Below are 16885 nucleotides of genomic sequence, written 5' to 3' on the forward strand. Positions count from 1 at the left end.
GTAACATCTGTCAGGATATCCTACAGAAATGTGTACTTGAGGTTACCTGGTTTTACGGAGAGACGTTAATTTAGCAAAAGGTACTTTTGTAAAGTTGGGAGGAAAAAGACTGATAAGTCAGTTTAAGTCGCAGGAGTTTATGTAGCTGCTCACTCCGTAGTTAAAAAAAAAATGCATACTCACCGTCCTTGGAACTTAATACCAGCTCACCTATAGAGCACCTTCTTAAAGACTATGTACTAATGTAAGGTTTTGTAAATTTCTAAACTGTTTTAAATGGGATATTATCTTTTGCAATAAACTTACATATTTTTCTTAGGTTTTAAGACTCGATTACTAGCTTGGGTCGATTTGGGTTATGATATTTAAACTTAAGAAGGATGTCTCCAAGGTCCTAATGGCAGAGATAGTTTTTATTATAATCACTTCTATATGTTTCCCAGGGAAACAAAGAGCACATTCAGAACTTAGCATGGCGGCCGTCTCCTGAAGGCCCACGTGTCCTGGGAGCGAGGGAGGCAGTGAGAACCAATGGTGCAGCTCCCAGCTTCATCCAGACAGACGCACACTCATGATTTTTGTCATTATTATGCCCATCCACCTGAAATGTAATTTATTCAACATTTTTCTTTAGTTATTTTCCCCGTAATTTTCTTGCTAAAAAGGCAACTTGATATTGCCACCACGAGAAAAACCAACATGATGCTCCAAAAATAAAAGATGAAATTGAAATAATTTGTTTAAATCCTTGCTAGAGACTCTTGAATGTGGAAGGTGCTGAGCTTGAGACCAACTCTCTTTGTTGAAAAAGGAGATTAGCAAATATTCAACAGGTGCTAAAGCCACTTTAACACCAAATGCATTTTCTACTTGACCAATCAGGATGCTTGAGAGAGAACTGAAAAGGAAACAACACTCCCATCCTGTGATTTAATTTTCACCCCCTGCATTGTCCACAAGCCACCTATAACCAACTTGTTTACAAATTTGGGGGAGGGGGCCTGGATACAGAATCAGAAGTCTTGGGTTTGATATTATCCTGCCATTTAATACTCTTCCTTTTGCTGGGTGACCATGGGAGGGTTAACCTCAGTGAGATACTGGTTCCTTTTCTTATGATGCTGAACACAGCCCTTACCTTACAAGACAATTCAGTGGAGGAAAGCCTTGAGCATCATGTAGGGCACACAATAGGTGCTCAACAAATGCGTATTTATTCATTTGCGGATTGAAGTAAATTGGGAGGAGAGGGAAGATGCCCCTATGGGACTGCAGTGGGTTTTCGGAAACAGGCCTAAGATTTTCTCTGAGCAAAAAGGGGTGTTAATAAGGAATGAACTCTTCCTGGCCTTACTAAGACCAGAAACCACAACCATGGACGGTAAGTAACAAGTCCTCAGGGAGCCGGAAGAATATGCAGGCATGTCGAGCGCAGCACAGCCCTTCGGGTAGTGAAGGACTCCTGCTGCGTGGGAATCAAACGTCCTTGAGATGAAACGCTGCATGAGCTGGGTCCCTGCCATTTTAAGCACGAGGCAACCCAGGAAGGCTCAATGATGCGTCCAGAGGCTCCTAGCAATCACGTGGGAAGCCAGTGCTGAGAGCAGTGTGGTGAGGGGTGTGCAAGGTGTGAGGGCCTACCAGACATCTGGGCCTGGCGCAGTCGGGAACTACCGACACCAGACTTGAGACCTATTCTGACCTCCAGGTACAGTTTCGTAATTTGCTGAGCAGAGGCCTCAGGATAGCTTTTACTTGAAAAGGCTCTCATTTTAAGCTACTCAAGGCAACTTGCTGTATGCTAAAAGCGTGTTTCTCTTTTTAAGTTTCGAGAAACGTAGATGTTTTGTGAACATTACACCCATCAAGCATAGTTTGCAATTAAAAGAGCTAAGAGACAAATCCATACTCAACACTGCTCGCATTTGGTGCAAACCGTGTTTTGACCGGCTTAATGCTCATAACCCCTTTGGGGTACTTCACCCCAACTTCATCCTCATTTTCTTTCAACCAATTTACAGCCTAAATTCCTATTGCTCACGTCTATCACCCCTACTCCCGAGGTTTCCCAAATATATGATTTCTTCTTGCCTCCTCCAGGGTCCTCAATCCATGAAGAGCAACCAAGAGCTTGGTTTTCTCACTGCCAGACTAAGCCGAGTTCCAAGGTGAGGGTGCCTTCACCACTGGCATCTTGATACAAACCTCCTTCTTCTCTCAGCTGGCCTCCAAAGCAGCGTCCCAACTGGTCCCCCACGTGCACGATGCCCTTTCCCTTCCACCACGTAACAGCAAAAGCAATCATTGCAGAATTCAGATCTGACCCACGTCGCACTCTGGCTGTCACAATCTGGCTTCCTGATCCACTTAGGAAGTAAGACCGGGTCTGTCACTATGGCCCAGAAGGTCCCACCTGGCTCTCCTGTGCAAGCCCCCATCACAGGCCCTCTCACTGTCTGCTCTACAGTCACACTGAGTCACCTTCAGGTCCTCGGAACTACCATGCCCACACTCCCTAAGGGGTCTGCGCACACTGTTCCTTCTGCCTGGAATAATCACCACGCCACCCTCCCTGCCCAGTTCCTAGTTCTGTTGGGGTCTCCCAGGCAAGGCTTTCTACGACTGCCATCACCACTGCCCCAGGTCACACCAAATACCTCTCTCATACACTCACCTGGCACCAGGGACCCCCTCCATTAAAGTCCTTGGCACAGCTGTCCCTGCACATACATTTATGTCATTCTTTGATGAATGTTTTTTTCTCTCATTAGCCTATTGTCTTTCAAGGTAGAAATCCTGCCTATTTTTGCTCATCTTTGTACACCCAGCACTTAACACAATGGGATTCAAATATCTGTTGCAGGATAAATTAACGAATGAATGGAGTCAATGGAGAGACAGGAAGAAATGATTCTCAGTTTTTCCCCTCGTCTATCAGTCCTCACATGAGGATGGTCCCATTGGTGTCTACAGCCTCCAACTGTGCCCCCAGGAGCACCCAGCCTCCCACTGATTAGGGCCCTCAGCAGCTAATGTTGCCAGGGCTTCCTATTTCTCTGCGGTCCGCATGGCATTCAGGACCCAAGAGCATCAAGCCACTACCGTCCTCCCTCACCACATTTATCTTGAGTATTGACAGCCCAGCTTAACCTTGTTTCAGAACAAATTGCCATCATAATTAAATCCCAATGCATTTTGCACATTTTACCAAGATACTGCCTTCCTGTATGAAACAGAAAATTAGTTTTGAAATTAAAGCAGATTGTTAACTATTTTTTGCTGTAATGTTTCCATTTAAATGCCAGGATTTATAACATGATGACCTAGTCCATTTCAGACAAAATGCAATTTAAAGGAGACAGGGTCTGTCTAACCAAAGAAGCGTTTTGGGCAAAGGATTTTGTCTTGGCTTAAGCCACAGCTAAAATGAAAACGCAGCAAGCATCACACCAAAGAATTATTTGCTCCGAAGCAAATAAAAGCTTTAGTATCATGGATGCCTTTTCACAGATTCTCAGAATCCATAACTATGGTATTAAATTCCACTTCAGTGAAACCCATATTTTTTTTTTTCTTCTGGCAAAACCTCAATATACATTTCTTCAATCTTCAGCCAAACACAGTGACCTCTCATCAGTGCCTGTGCTTGGTCTCCCAGGTAGCACACGCGATGTTGTGATACCCTGGTTATGCTGACAGAGAAGCCTTCTTCCTGCTGAGCCAAATGGGCTGAGTCATTTTAATTGCTGAAATCGAGTGGTTCACACGGCTCTTCCACCGAGCACACCGAGCCCCAACAGAACCTAATCCCACATGCAGAGCTCCCACGTGGGTGACAGATGAGAAAAGTCATGCGTTGTTGTCACTGGTTTTTGTTTGTTTGTTTGTTTCAAGGTAAAAAACAATATGCTTTCTGTGATCAGGGATCAACGAGAGCAAAATCAAAGCTGCGCAAAGCATCAGCGTTTGCAAACGCAGACCACTGACCCGACTGGAATTCCTGGAACTGACCCCTCCTTCTCCACTACTACGCATACACCAGCTCCAAGGAATCTTCTCAGATGAACCTCAGCCCATAATCACCTTTTTTTTTTTTTCAATAAACAGTTATGGGATCTCTTCTCTGTGCCAGGCAAGAAAACTACAGACGGAGCCTTTGCCTCACAGAGCTTACTACGGTCCAGTGAGGGGCGGGGACGGACTCTAACAATGAGCACACGTCCTTCTTGGACTTGCCTACCCGGATGTCATGCTCTTTGTGCCCCCACCTCCTTCTGACTCTCTTAATGCTGTCCTCGTCATTCTCTTATGATGATTATTTGTCTTGAATTATAGCTATTTCACTTATCTCCCCCTTTCCCCACGTAGGTAACATGTTGTGAGAGTAGGAACTGCTTTCTTCCTCTTGTAAAGTCTCAAGCCCAGGAAGTCTTTGTTTAATTGAAGCAGAAGACGGTGACATTATGAGCCCTTGTCTGTTCCATGTCACTGCACTGGCCTTCAAAATCTACTTTTCTTACAGTTTTCCAGCTCCCTTGGATCCAGCCTCCTCTCAGCTGCTTGGGGATCTCTCTAAGACACATATCTGGCCGTGCCATTCCCAGCTTTTTTATCTCTTTTTTACCCCACCACCATCCAGAGCATAAAATTCCCCTCACAGCAGCAAGGTTCCTTACAATCTGACTCCAACCTGGTATGTATAGCCCAACTTCCTACTACTCCACTTTTGCCTGTACCCAGCTCCTTAATTTCTAAAATGTCAGAGGATATTACATGTTAGTGATTTAGCACATACTGTTCCCTCTACCTAGGACACTGTTCCATGACCTATTTACCATGGGAAATAACTTTCATTTGAGGGGAATAAATAAACAGTAGGCTCATTATTACTAATCATGATAACAAAGGCTATAGTTTCTTTAAGTTATAATGGGCCATTATTAAATGTTTTGCTTCCATTATCTTATATATTCCTCAAAAATTAACATAAAGTAGCTAATGATTACCCCCATTTCCCAGAATAATAATTGAGGTTTGGAGGGAGATAAGTAATTCGTCCAAGTCGACAAATGTGAGATGGTGAAGGCTGGAGTTCTTTCAAGGTCTGCCAAACTTGAGAGTCTGGACTCTTAACTCCTCTGCTAGATAGCAAGTTGCAATTTAAATGTCAACTCCTCTCTGCAACTTTTTCTGATCATTCCCCGCCCCTGCCATGGGATTAGTCACTCCATCCTCCAAGTACTCGTGGTGCTTTGTACAGACTGCTGCTTATATTCTCTTGACATTTCTTTTGTCAACCCCTCACACTCATCCGCACCAGGGAGCAAAGTCCTGGGGAACAGAAATCGTCATCTGCCTCCCTGGGAGTCTCCAAGTGTTTATCACATTGCCTGAGATGCTGTAAATGCCTCATATAGGTTTGTTGAATGAATTGGGAGAAAATATGGAGATGGAAACATCAAGAGGAAAAACAGTCCAGGGTAGAGAGACAGACCAGAGCAAAGACAGGAGTCTTGACTGCAGCCCCTGATTTTCTGCATAATTTTGAGCAAGTACCTTCACCTCCATCCCCCACCTCTGCCTTTAAAATGAAACCATCTGCCTTTCTGGCTTCACAGGCTGGTTATGAGAAAAGTGAAATTATATACATGAAAATGCTTCAGTAACTTTGACTATCTCATTAATTCCTATTTTTAAAGAAATAGTGTTTGAGGGTTTTTTTTCCCCCTGATTATAAAAGGAAAGCAAAAGCATTTTAGAAGAAGTAAAAACCGCATAAATGTACAAATCACGTGTCCTTGAAGCAGAAGACAGCAGTATTATTTTAGCTTCAGAACAGGGCCCTTGGGTCTGCCCTCTAGGAGGTGCAGAGCCGCTGGTGAGGGGCTACGTGTCTTCCCCTCCCTGCCCTTCAGGGCCCCGTGATGGCTTTCTTATTGGTGCTGCTGTATTTCTACAATCCTTTCTCTATATTTAAGTCACAGAATTTCTTCACGTTATTAAAAATTTATCATAAATATTTAATGGCTACACAAATGCATCCCTGTATGAATGCATCATGAACCTAGAAAAATGGGTTCTGAGTTTGAAGGATCATTTAATGGAATTGATTCCCTTGTTCCACCAGGGTTTCTCCGCAGGCAGCTCCCGTCCCTGCACAACGTTTCCAGGGAAGGCACCCCTTCTCCTGTCCGGGATTCACGACTTTGTGGCAGACATCTGGTGGCTGGTTTCATCTCAGGGCGGGGCTCTATTCACAGCCCAGCTGCAGCAACAGCTTAACAATAATTCACAAACCCAGGAGATCATCCCAAGTCAGGGCCATAAAATAAACAGTTTATAATCTGACTCATAACACCTGCCGTCAAAGCAGGGGGAAGGCAGTGGCACTGCAGGAGGAAGATAAGGGCTCTTATTAACCGAGGGTCTGCTATGTGTTAAGCCCTGTGCTGAGAGCCCTGCGCATCCGTTTTCACTCAGTCCTCACCATGGGATTGACAGGTAGGTAATAACCATCATTAGCCCCATTTTAGAGATAAGGAAACTGAGGAGCAGAACTGTGAAGTGAAGAGACTTCCTAGCTACAGAATAAGGTCACCTCACTCCTTAAAAAAAAGAGGACCAGTTCCCAGCCAGTAAAATCCTTTCAAACTCCATACCTTGTGCCCCAACAGCCACAGCCCTTAGAGAGCAATGCTGGGTGCGAGCGTCCTCAGTCAATGCCCAAATGGAAGACATTCTACAGTGTCCAAGGTTCTCCAAGGACAAGAAGAGACTGGCCTCTCTTCTAGTGCCAGGAAATAGGACAGGAGACACAGCGGAGTCTAACATTTAAGAACACACTTAAAATTACATGTTCAAAGTCAGATATGTCCAGCTCCACTAACAGAAGCCAATAGGCACTGAGATAGCTGGAGGCAATTTCATTAGGATAATGACGCACTGGTCATGCATTTCCTGGTACGCACTGTATGATTCCCAAACTCGGTCTCTGCTTCTCCCTCTCCGGGTGCTGACAACAGCAGCCCCTGGGTGGCCAGTGGGGGCCCCAGCTTCGCCACAGCCTGAGCTCAACTCCCCCTGCAGAAGCACAAGGCATGTTACTGAGCCCACGTGTGGAACTGTCACGGAAGCAGCGTGTTTATTTTCTAGGAACACGCTTTCCTTGTAGCAAAGATTTGCTCGATTGGGTGGACCAGGGAGAAGGCAGTGGTTGTTTCAAAAAATTTAGGAATTTCATATTTCTTCTCAGTGCCCATCGCTGTGGCTCATTATAGAACAAAAGGAAGGCTTGGAGAATGAGACTGGCTTTTTTAATGCTCCATCTCTCACACTTTAATCTGTCTAAAAGAATGCTACTACATGGGGCTGGTAAAGTATTGGGGAATTTTACATTAAAAAGAAAAAAGTTCCACTCAATTAAAAAAATAAAATAAAATAAAATAAAATAAAATAAAATAAAATAAAATAAAATAAAACAAAATCAATAAAGATTTAAAAAAAAAAAAGAAAAAAGTTCCTTAAGGGAAAGCCTAACATGAAATAAATCTTTTCTCAACTTGTTTTTTGAATCAGAATTCTTTTAAAGCTAGACATTAATTTGGGTGCTTCCAATTAGCTTTGTTCTTTTCACTCATTCAGTGCCGCGGCTTGGATGAATGCCCCTGCTACGTGCCATGCTCGGGTCTGATAAACAGAACTGCCAAGATAAGAGGACACGGTCCCTTTCCTCAAGGATCTCAGTCCACTGTGAAACATAGACAGGGAAAGAGAAAATTCCGCTATGACAAGGTAATGCTGTAATCGAAAAATGGACCAAGGACATTGAGGTCACTGAAGAAAGAGGGTCTTGAGGATTGGGAGAAGGTTTTGCAGACCAGGGGGATGGGCATAAGGCAAGAAATGCTGCTCCCTCCAACAATCCCTTAACCTTTCTTCTCCACCTACTCACATTTTTCATGTCACTCAAGAACTAGACCCAGTTCTACAAAATCGACCTTGATAACTGACTTCTGCCCATATAATGCTACAGGTTCCTTGGAAGTTGAGGTACTAATCCATTTGGGTTTTTTTTTTGCATATATATTTTAGGCCAAGTATTCCTTGATATGCAATTACCAAAATCCTTATCAAAGCAAAGCTTCCCCACCCACTGGATACAAGCACCGTTTACATTAACCGTATCAAGCAGCTGCCAAGTCACCCCAAGCTAATGACGCCATCTTTCAGTCACCAACTGGAACCTCGGGGCTCTTGTATAATGTTAATTTTCTTTCTTAACTGATCTCCCTCTAACACACACACATACACATACTTATTTACTCTCTCAGGAATTTTCGCAAATTAATTTTATCTCAGGGAAACAATTTCCCAGCTATGTCTATTGAAGTGCTGAAGACGCCAGCTTTGAACTCTGTAGATTTGGGTTTGGACTCAAGCTCTCTCCTTCCCGGGTGTGTAATTCTGGACAAGGGGCTTAAGCCTTCTGATCACTGTTTCCCCTTTGAGAGGGGACCATAATTTTGTCAACCTCACAGATTAAATGGGATCATCTCTGGCACAAAACAAACACTCTGGAAATGTTCACTCATTATCACCGACACATACAACCTCTGAAGAGAATGAATACATTCTCCTCCGTCCACCATTCCTTTTAGATTTGGTCTAGTTACTCAATAACAATTCTTTTTCCTCCCTTACTCTCCTAGCTTAGTCATGTCACAAAGGTAATAAGAGTAACACCTGCATAAGGATAAAGCAAGTAACATACAGTAAGGAATAAGAGGATGGTCTCTATGCCTTCAGCAGGTATTCCTCGAGCTCATCATGCACGCCAAGGAACCAGTGTGTCTTCCAGATGCAGAAGTGATGAAGACAGGCAACGATCTGCAGTTGCTAGGAAGGACGCTCTCGTGACAGGATCATGAGTACATGAGGGAGGTTCAGCTTGAAGAGAGCAGAAGGACCCTTACTCGGCTGAGTGGAACGTGGGTCAAGACATTAAGGATGAAGAAGAGTTTGTGAGGGGGAAGGTCTTGGAAAGAAAGGTAAGAGGGGTATGTTCTAGGGAGAGAGAATGGCCTGCAGGAGGATGCAGAGGAGAAAGGCAGCATCCTGGGACCAGGAGAGCAGTTCCACTGAGTGGGTGCAAATGTGGGAGGTAAGGGGCACTGGGGAAAGACACAGTCCCCGAATGGGTACCTGAGAGCCCTGGTGAGCACGTGAGCCTTCATCCTCGGCCACTGGGGGCCACTCATGCTTTCTCTCCAAGAAGGTGCCACCTTTTACGACCATGTTGGCTACAGAGTGAAGAATTTGAAACGGACAAGAGAGGAAGCCGTTGTCTTATGAGAAGATGTAGCAATGGCAGACTAGTGGCATTGGTGGTAGAGAGAAGCACTTGGACTTGAGAGTCCTTTAGACCCAGCGTGAACGGAACCTGGAGATGAGCTGGATGTGAAAGCAAGAGACTCTCTCCACCCAAAACTCTGTAGAATCTCCGTGTTTCCATTCTAGCTGGCTTCCTCTGTTAAACCTGCTATTTTGTAAGTACCAACATTCAAGTAGACAGAAAATTCTTCTGATTTTTTATGGGTTTTTAAAGGTTCAGTTACCAGAATTGAGGAGAATGATCCTAAAGATACCATCGTCATCATAAAACCACCAAAATTCTTAAAATTTCTGAAAGTTACCACATAGGTCACCCTATTGGATACCACGCTCTAGGCAGGGCAGCAACTGAATTTAAGGTGCTCACTATTACCTTTAAAATATTTGATGATTAAATAGCAACTTAAGGTATGGACAGTGCATGCTGTGTGATTTAAGAGCAGGGACTCTAGCAACAGCATGGCTTGAGTTCAAATCCTAGTTCCTCCACTATTAAGCTGTGTGGTGACTGACAAATTGCATAAGCCCTCTGTGCCACAGTTACCTCAGGTGTGAAACATGAGTACCCAATGCAGGCTAAGTGACGTTAAACCCATATGGCACCCAGCTTCCTGCCTGGAACACAGGACATTTGCTCAACAAATGATATCTTTATTATAAATATTCCTTTTTAACAAGCTGTGGAGTCACTGTGAAGGTCAAGAGTCAACCAGCCACTTCTGGCTGGGATCTCCGCCTCCTCAGGTCCTAGAGTGTCCTCACACGTGCTCTCCATGGGACGGGGCTGGGTGGAGCTGACGCTGCCTGGCTGTGTCCCCTGCACAGGCCTCTGGAGTCTTCGGGTTCACAGTGCAGCAGAGAGCGACCATGTAGGTGGGCCACTGGCCATCTGCCATTTACAAAGTGAAGTCAGAGCTTTGGAACCCTGGCTCTTTGATGACTCAGGCATTTTCTGGAGTCTTCAGCGCTCTTGTGAGGTGAAGCAATGGAGGATGGAATGATTTCCACTTTCTTCTTCCTTTTTGAATAAACTGCTCTGAAATTCTGAAACTGGAATCATGCCAATTGCATACCTTTATTTAATCACTCAAAAGACTCTTCTGTGAAAACTGGGGTAATTAGGCCCAAAATATATCACCCAGAGGCTTATTTTAACGACCCAAAATAAAAGCTAGAGCCCAATTTGAACAAAATCACCAGATCTTTTCTCTTCCAAGAACTTCTGGAGGTTCTTAGGTTCCCTGATTGATTCTCCCTGTGGGACTGTCCATCCCCAGCACTGGGGAGGCCAGAGGCAGGGGACAGCCTTCTCTAGAGCTGTCAGCAGCAGGATTCACTGGCCAGAGGCCGGGGAGCGGGGAGGAGTTCCCTGACACTCCCCTCACCTGCACATGCAGGCCTGGACACCTTTCTTCACACTCCAGGACCTGTGAGACAGCACAAGGTCCACGTGGGCTGACAGTGGACATCCCTGGGTTCACAGCCCATCCTGCTCCTAGCTGTGTGACTTTGGCCTTGATGCTTTCATCCTCTGAAGCTCAGTCAGTCTATTTTCCTGAACAGTGGGAGAGGATGACACTTGGCTGTGAGGACTCAAAGATGAGCTCCAATCACACTACAGGGATTTTCAGTCAAATGTACTTTTTTTATATTTTAGCAATCTCTGAAGATTATAATCAATGCAACAATAAAACCACAGTGTCGCAATATGATGGGTAGCATATTCTTTTTCTAATGGGCACATTAAATCATGGTGCGTCTTACATTTGATAAAATAGGACACGCAGCACATAGAAGCCATTACCTGCTAAAATGTAAGCTCTCAGATAATTGGCTTTTTCCATCGCGCTTCTGCTTTTACACCACAACCTTCTTAAAGGAACTAAGAATACAGGGGAAGGGAATATCTGATATACAAGAGCTTTCAGGTTGGACCAGAGAAACACCACGACTTCAGTCAATACATAATATTTGCAAGAACCTTGCATACGTCACTATTCTCCAATCTCTTATGCTTGCGACAGACATCACTAATCAATTCAGCACTTCTTCCCACTGAGCCAAGATGCAGCCTCGGAATCTTTCTCAACATAGTGCAAAAGGCAGCCGCTGCCAACCCACCAGAGTTGGTGCATGAAGTGAAATCTACTTTCTGTCCCTAGCTCAGGAGCTTGGGAGACTGGGAAAGAGCCCAGGCATTGACCAAGTTAGGAAACTTAGATATACGAAAAAGATCTCAAAAATGATGGAGCTCATTGCACAGAAGAAACCAAGGTCTGCAGCTCAGAAACTTTCTCCTGCTCTCCCTTGTCTAAAATGTCCTTTCTACCAAATTGCGCTGCCTTTCTCAGCATCAGAGTCAACATCCTTGGTAACGTAAGTGAACAAATATTTATCTGACAGGTTAGACTCTGGCAAAGAGGGGAAGAGAGGGCAGCAGTCACGTAGAAGTTTTTTTGCATTTGTTTCTGTAAAATTTCCTTTTGCTCGTTTGTCACCATCAACACTTCAGTGTTCAGGCAGATGAGCTACAGAAAAGATCATGAATGGTGATTTCCAGCAAATGATAATTACAACGTGCTGTGCACGAGAATCGATCCATCCCAGCCCTATGGTTCCTGTAATTTTAACAGCTAACACCTTTTATCACATTTCTGCTCCTACAAATAAGAAAAAAAAAGTCACTATTTAATCCCACATAATGATGTGAGAACAGCCAGCCACCCTACACTCAGTCGAGACCTTCTTGAGATTTCAGAGGAACAAGACATGTCTGGTGTTTGCCGTAAATATTGATTGTTCAATATCCCCAAGTAATGGAAACTAACCAATAAAAATCATATCTGGAAAATTAAAAGTGATGGTTAGAATGGGGATCTCTCCTCCTTGTCAAATTTCAATTTGAAATTAAATTGGGGCCTTTGGCGCTAAGACAGGGACCTCTGACCTCTGAGTAATTACTTTCCAACATCATTTTCTTTAATTTGGAGGAGAGAGTTCTATTCTAAGAATTGCTGGAAAGGCCCACGCTATGAATATGAAGCTGTATCTCAGGAAAAGTCTGTTTATTTCTTCCTTCTAGTTCAGGTGTATCCTTGCTCCCAGGGAGTGTGCTTGCTGCACACGTCTAGTCCCCCCAAACTCAGCACTCTCGTCGTTATAATTACACCAGCAAACTCAAGAGTCATCGTGACTGATGACACGGCTTGCGACTCAGAACCTCGGCAAGGTTCCTGGAATCCGCCCAGGGAGCAGGGAAAGTCTCAACACAAACTCCTTTCGCTGCTTCCACATTGTGAGATGTGGGTTCCCCGTATTTAGAGAAAGTGTTCCTCGAAAAAGGGAAAAACAATCTAAACTGGATGAAAAGCAAATACAAAAATAGGAAGGTGTGGTACAGCACAGCATTTTCAGGGAGTATATCGCTCATTCATTTGCTCAACAAACATTTATTGGGTACCCACAGTAAGCCAGGCACCCTGCTGGGTGATAAGGATGAGTAAAACGTGGTCCCTGCCCTCAAAGGGGTCCAAAGAATGTAGGATGCACGAGCACAAAATCAGAAAATCACCTGGCAATGGAGTAAGTATGGCAAGCCCGATGACTGAGAGCGGACGGGGGCTCTGAGAGCAAACAGGGGAGCCAGGCGGGGACGGGCTGGGGCCAGGTGTGCTGGAGAGAGCGGGTCTTAGCAGTGGCGGTGGATGAGCGAATGGGAGGGGTCAAGGACAGCGCCTCAGTTCTAGGAGGTCAGCACCATAAGCTGAGATCATGAACATGAACACAGGGCGTGTGGAGGAGGCTCCAGGGGGCTGGTGATGAGTTGGGTCTGGGATACAGTGAGTTTGAAGTATTTGAGAAACTTCCCTTTGGAGGTCATGGTTTTCCTGAGGGCACAGACCCATGCCGAACTCATTTCTGAGTCTCCGTGCTGAGTACATAAGAGGCTCTCAGAAAATACTGAATAAATAAGTGAATATTATGTGCAAATGCTTCTCATGTATCATTACATTTAATTCTCACAGCAATGAGAGAAGGTCTGTTACTACCCCATTTTACAGATAGGTCCAACCTTCAAAAGTCTTAGGGTATAAGACAGGAGCTATATATATGTCAGGTTCACAGATAAAAATGACTCAGAAAACGAGGCAGAGCATACAGAAAGATGCTCAATATCATTAGTCATCAGGGAAATGCAAATTAAAACCATAATGAGATACTGCCAGCATTGTGACGAATCCACTAGAATTATTAAAATCCAAAAGACTAACAATAACAAGTGGTGGTGAGGATGCAGATAAACTAGAACACGTACACTGCTGGTGGTAAAATGGGAAAACAACTGGCAGTTTCTTATAGAGTCAGACACACACGTCCCATGTGCCCCGGCAACTCCGCTCCTAGATTTCCACCCCAGAAAAATGGAAATATGTCTACACAAAATTTGTATGTGAATGTACATAACAGCATTATTCATGACAGCGAGAATTAGAAACACTTCAAATATCTATCAACTGGAAATGAATAAACAGAATGCAGTATATAGGTCATACAATGTAATACTATTCAGCCATGAATAGGAATTAAGTAGTGATAATATCCTAAAATATGGATGAACCTCAAAGACCTTACACTAAAGAAGCCAGGTACCAAGGGCCTCAAATTGTATGATTTCATTTATATGAAATTTCCAGGAAAGGCAAATCTATAGAGACAGAAAGTAGATGAGCAGTTGCCTGGGGCAGGGGTGGGGAGTGGAGGAGTAGGGGTGGGACGGAGAGTGACTGCAAATGGAACTTTTGGGGATGAAAAATGTATTCTCAACTGAATTATGGGGCTGGCTATGTAACTGTATATATTTACAAAAACTTATCAAACTGAATACAACGGTTAAACTTTAACGTATGTAAATTATACTTCTGCGAAGCAGATTTCTTAACAAAAAAGGAAGAGAGAGCTGGAGAGCTGTGATTTAGAAGAGATGAGAAGATCCCTACAAAGCTGGTGAGATTTGTACAGGTTTATGAGGGAATGTACTTGTGCTGGACCTTGAAGACCAGGTAGGATTCCCTTCCACAGATTAAGATGGTACCAAAAGGAATTCCAAACAAAGAAAGCAGCATGAACATGATCAAGTGTCAGGCATGCCCGGGCAACATGCAGACACCCATTTTGGCTGGATATCTGGACAGAGAAAAGTAAATTAAAAGGCTGAAAACTTTGGTTATGGCCACATCACAGAAGCTAAGAATGGCCAGGCTAGTGCATTTATGCCTTAATTTGGTAGACAGTGGGGAGCCACTGAACATTCTAGAGTAGGGGAGTGTCCAGGCAAAGATGAACAGGCCAGCAGTGAGCAGTGTGCACTGGAAGGGCAAGCAGCCAGGGCAGAGCATCAAATAAAAGGCTCAGAGAATTGACTGTAGTGAAAGAGGATCAAACTGTACTCACCTGCCTGTGCTGATAATGCAAAGGGACAGAGAGACGCACTGTGCCAGATAGAAAGAAAAATCGCAATGGACACTGGTTACTTGGCGCTGTCTATGATCCAGGCACCGTTTTAAAGAATCACTGCTCTAAGGGAGAGACCGAGTTAAGAGCCTGTAATAACTGGAATGAGCCAAATGGATTGATGATCATCTGTAGGTCTGGCTCCAAGGAGAAAGAGTAAAGGTTCGGGAGGTCATAAAATGCTTATCTAAGGTGTGTTATGGGGACCACAGATATGGAAGTTTGTAACTGAATAAGAAATAGTGATGCTTCTAAGGTGGAACGACTTACATGGCTCTGCCCCGGGAAGGCAAGAGGACCTGGCACGGCATGGCTAGTGGTCTCTAAGGATGTCACCCCTCCTTTAAATGTGCATAATACACCGTAAGGAAACGTGCATTGACAATAGAAGCAAATGGGTATAAAGAAGATTGCTACACTCGGTTGCTTCCAGGGATCAAATCCTTGGCCAGCTACTGTAGGAATAAACACTGAGCACCTTATGTTCTGTATCCATGAAGCAGGGCTATAGTGTATGGACAACCAACATCCCCAAACCTGGCCAGTTTAAAGCAGAGATCCCCAACTGACTTTCTGAAGGTTGAATCTAGCTGTTTGGGGATGATAAAATATTTATAGACATTTTTAAAATTAGCTGTCAACACTTAAACATCAGGAACTATCACATGAAGTATGGGGAAGCTGGCAGAACTGGCAGCTGTGTGGCTAATCCCACGTGGTGTCAATCAAATCAGAGCCGAGTAGCACTTGTCCTCATTAAACTTTAGAGTCCCTGCCTGGTACATTTCATTCTTTCCTTCACTCATTTCACTCACTCACTCTTTTACTCACTCATTCAACATTTATCAAGTACCTACTATATGCCAGGCACTGCTATAGGGGCCCGTAGATACAAATGAACAAAACAGACAAAAATCTCTACATTCCAGAGCTCATATTCTTACAAGGAGAACCAGACAATAAACAAATAAATAAGTATTTTATATATATATATAAATAAAATGTACATACATCATATGATAGTAAACACTAAGAAACATGGATTAAGGTGTAGAGATTGAAAGAGGATGGAGAGGTTCTTTTTGGAGTGAGATGGAAAGCCAGCAGTGAGTTTGAACATAGGAGTGACATGATAGGACAGGTCTCACAGAAGTCCTCTCTCTGGTGAGAGAGACTTCCACTGTTGAGAGATGAGGGAGGTGAGGCTCAGAGAGGCTCCCCTCATCTGGAACGCGCATCTTGGTACACAAGCCCTAAGTCTAATTTCATTTCAGCAACCTGAATGAACTCTCACGTTCTCCCAAACCCGCATGGGAAAAATCTGACCCTTGTTCTCCAAAACAAAGCAACGATTGGTGCTGGGTGTCTGACGTGACCAGCTGTTCCCGAAAATTCATTCTTTGACCCCAAACAGCTTGAAATATTTGACAAGAGGAAAACATCTACTCACAATCAGGATGTGATCTCGCCCCATCGTGATGACCGTCCGGTTCACTGTGCGAAGCAGCTGGACCATGATTTCTTGGATGTGGTGGTAGGTGAAGGCCTGCAACACAATCAGAGACATCTGTGTGATAACCAGGACACTGGTCTGCACATCTCTTCTAAAGGACAGGCAGCAGTGTTCAAACACGGTGATCACCAAGACCACCACCACCATCATCATCACCACCATCAGCATCCATCTCCATCGCCATCACCACCTGGCTTTGGGCACCAGGAATGTCACCAATCACCTTAAATTTAAGTCGAAGGGTAAGAACTTAAGCTCTGAAATTAGAAACTTATGGTTTAAAATACTAACTCTGTCAAGAATTATTGTGTTATATTGGCTGAGCTACACCTAACTTCTCTGAACCTTGGTTTCTTCATCCGTGTAACAGTCAGAATCTAACCTGGAATAAGGAGGGAATTCAGTGCAGGAAATTGGTTATACAAGTGATGAAAAGGCTGAGACACCAAGCAAGGTAACTTAGGGATTAGC

General features: G+C 44.1%; 1 protein-coding gene across 1 annotated transcript in view; it reads right to left on the bottom strand.

The window, feature by feature from the left end:
• Positions 1-16885, bottom strand: part of DOCK2 (dedicator of cytokinesis 2) — a 371024-nt gene that overhangs the window by 196550 nt on the left and 157589 nt on the right. Inside the window, exon 27 of the mRNA XM_072947252.1 lies at positions 16352-16447. Within this exon, the coding sequence (XP_072803353.1) occupies positions 16352-16447 (96 nt within the window). The remainder of the gene's footprint in view (positions 1-16351; positions 16448-16885) is intronic.

Source organism: Vicugna pacos, chromosome 22 (assembly GCF_048564905.1).
Source record: "Vicugna pacos chromosome 22, VicPac4, whole genome shotgun sequence".
NCBI lineage: Eukaryota > Metazoa > Chordata > Mammalia > Artiodactyla > Camelidae > Vicugna > Vicugna pacos.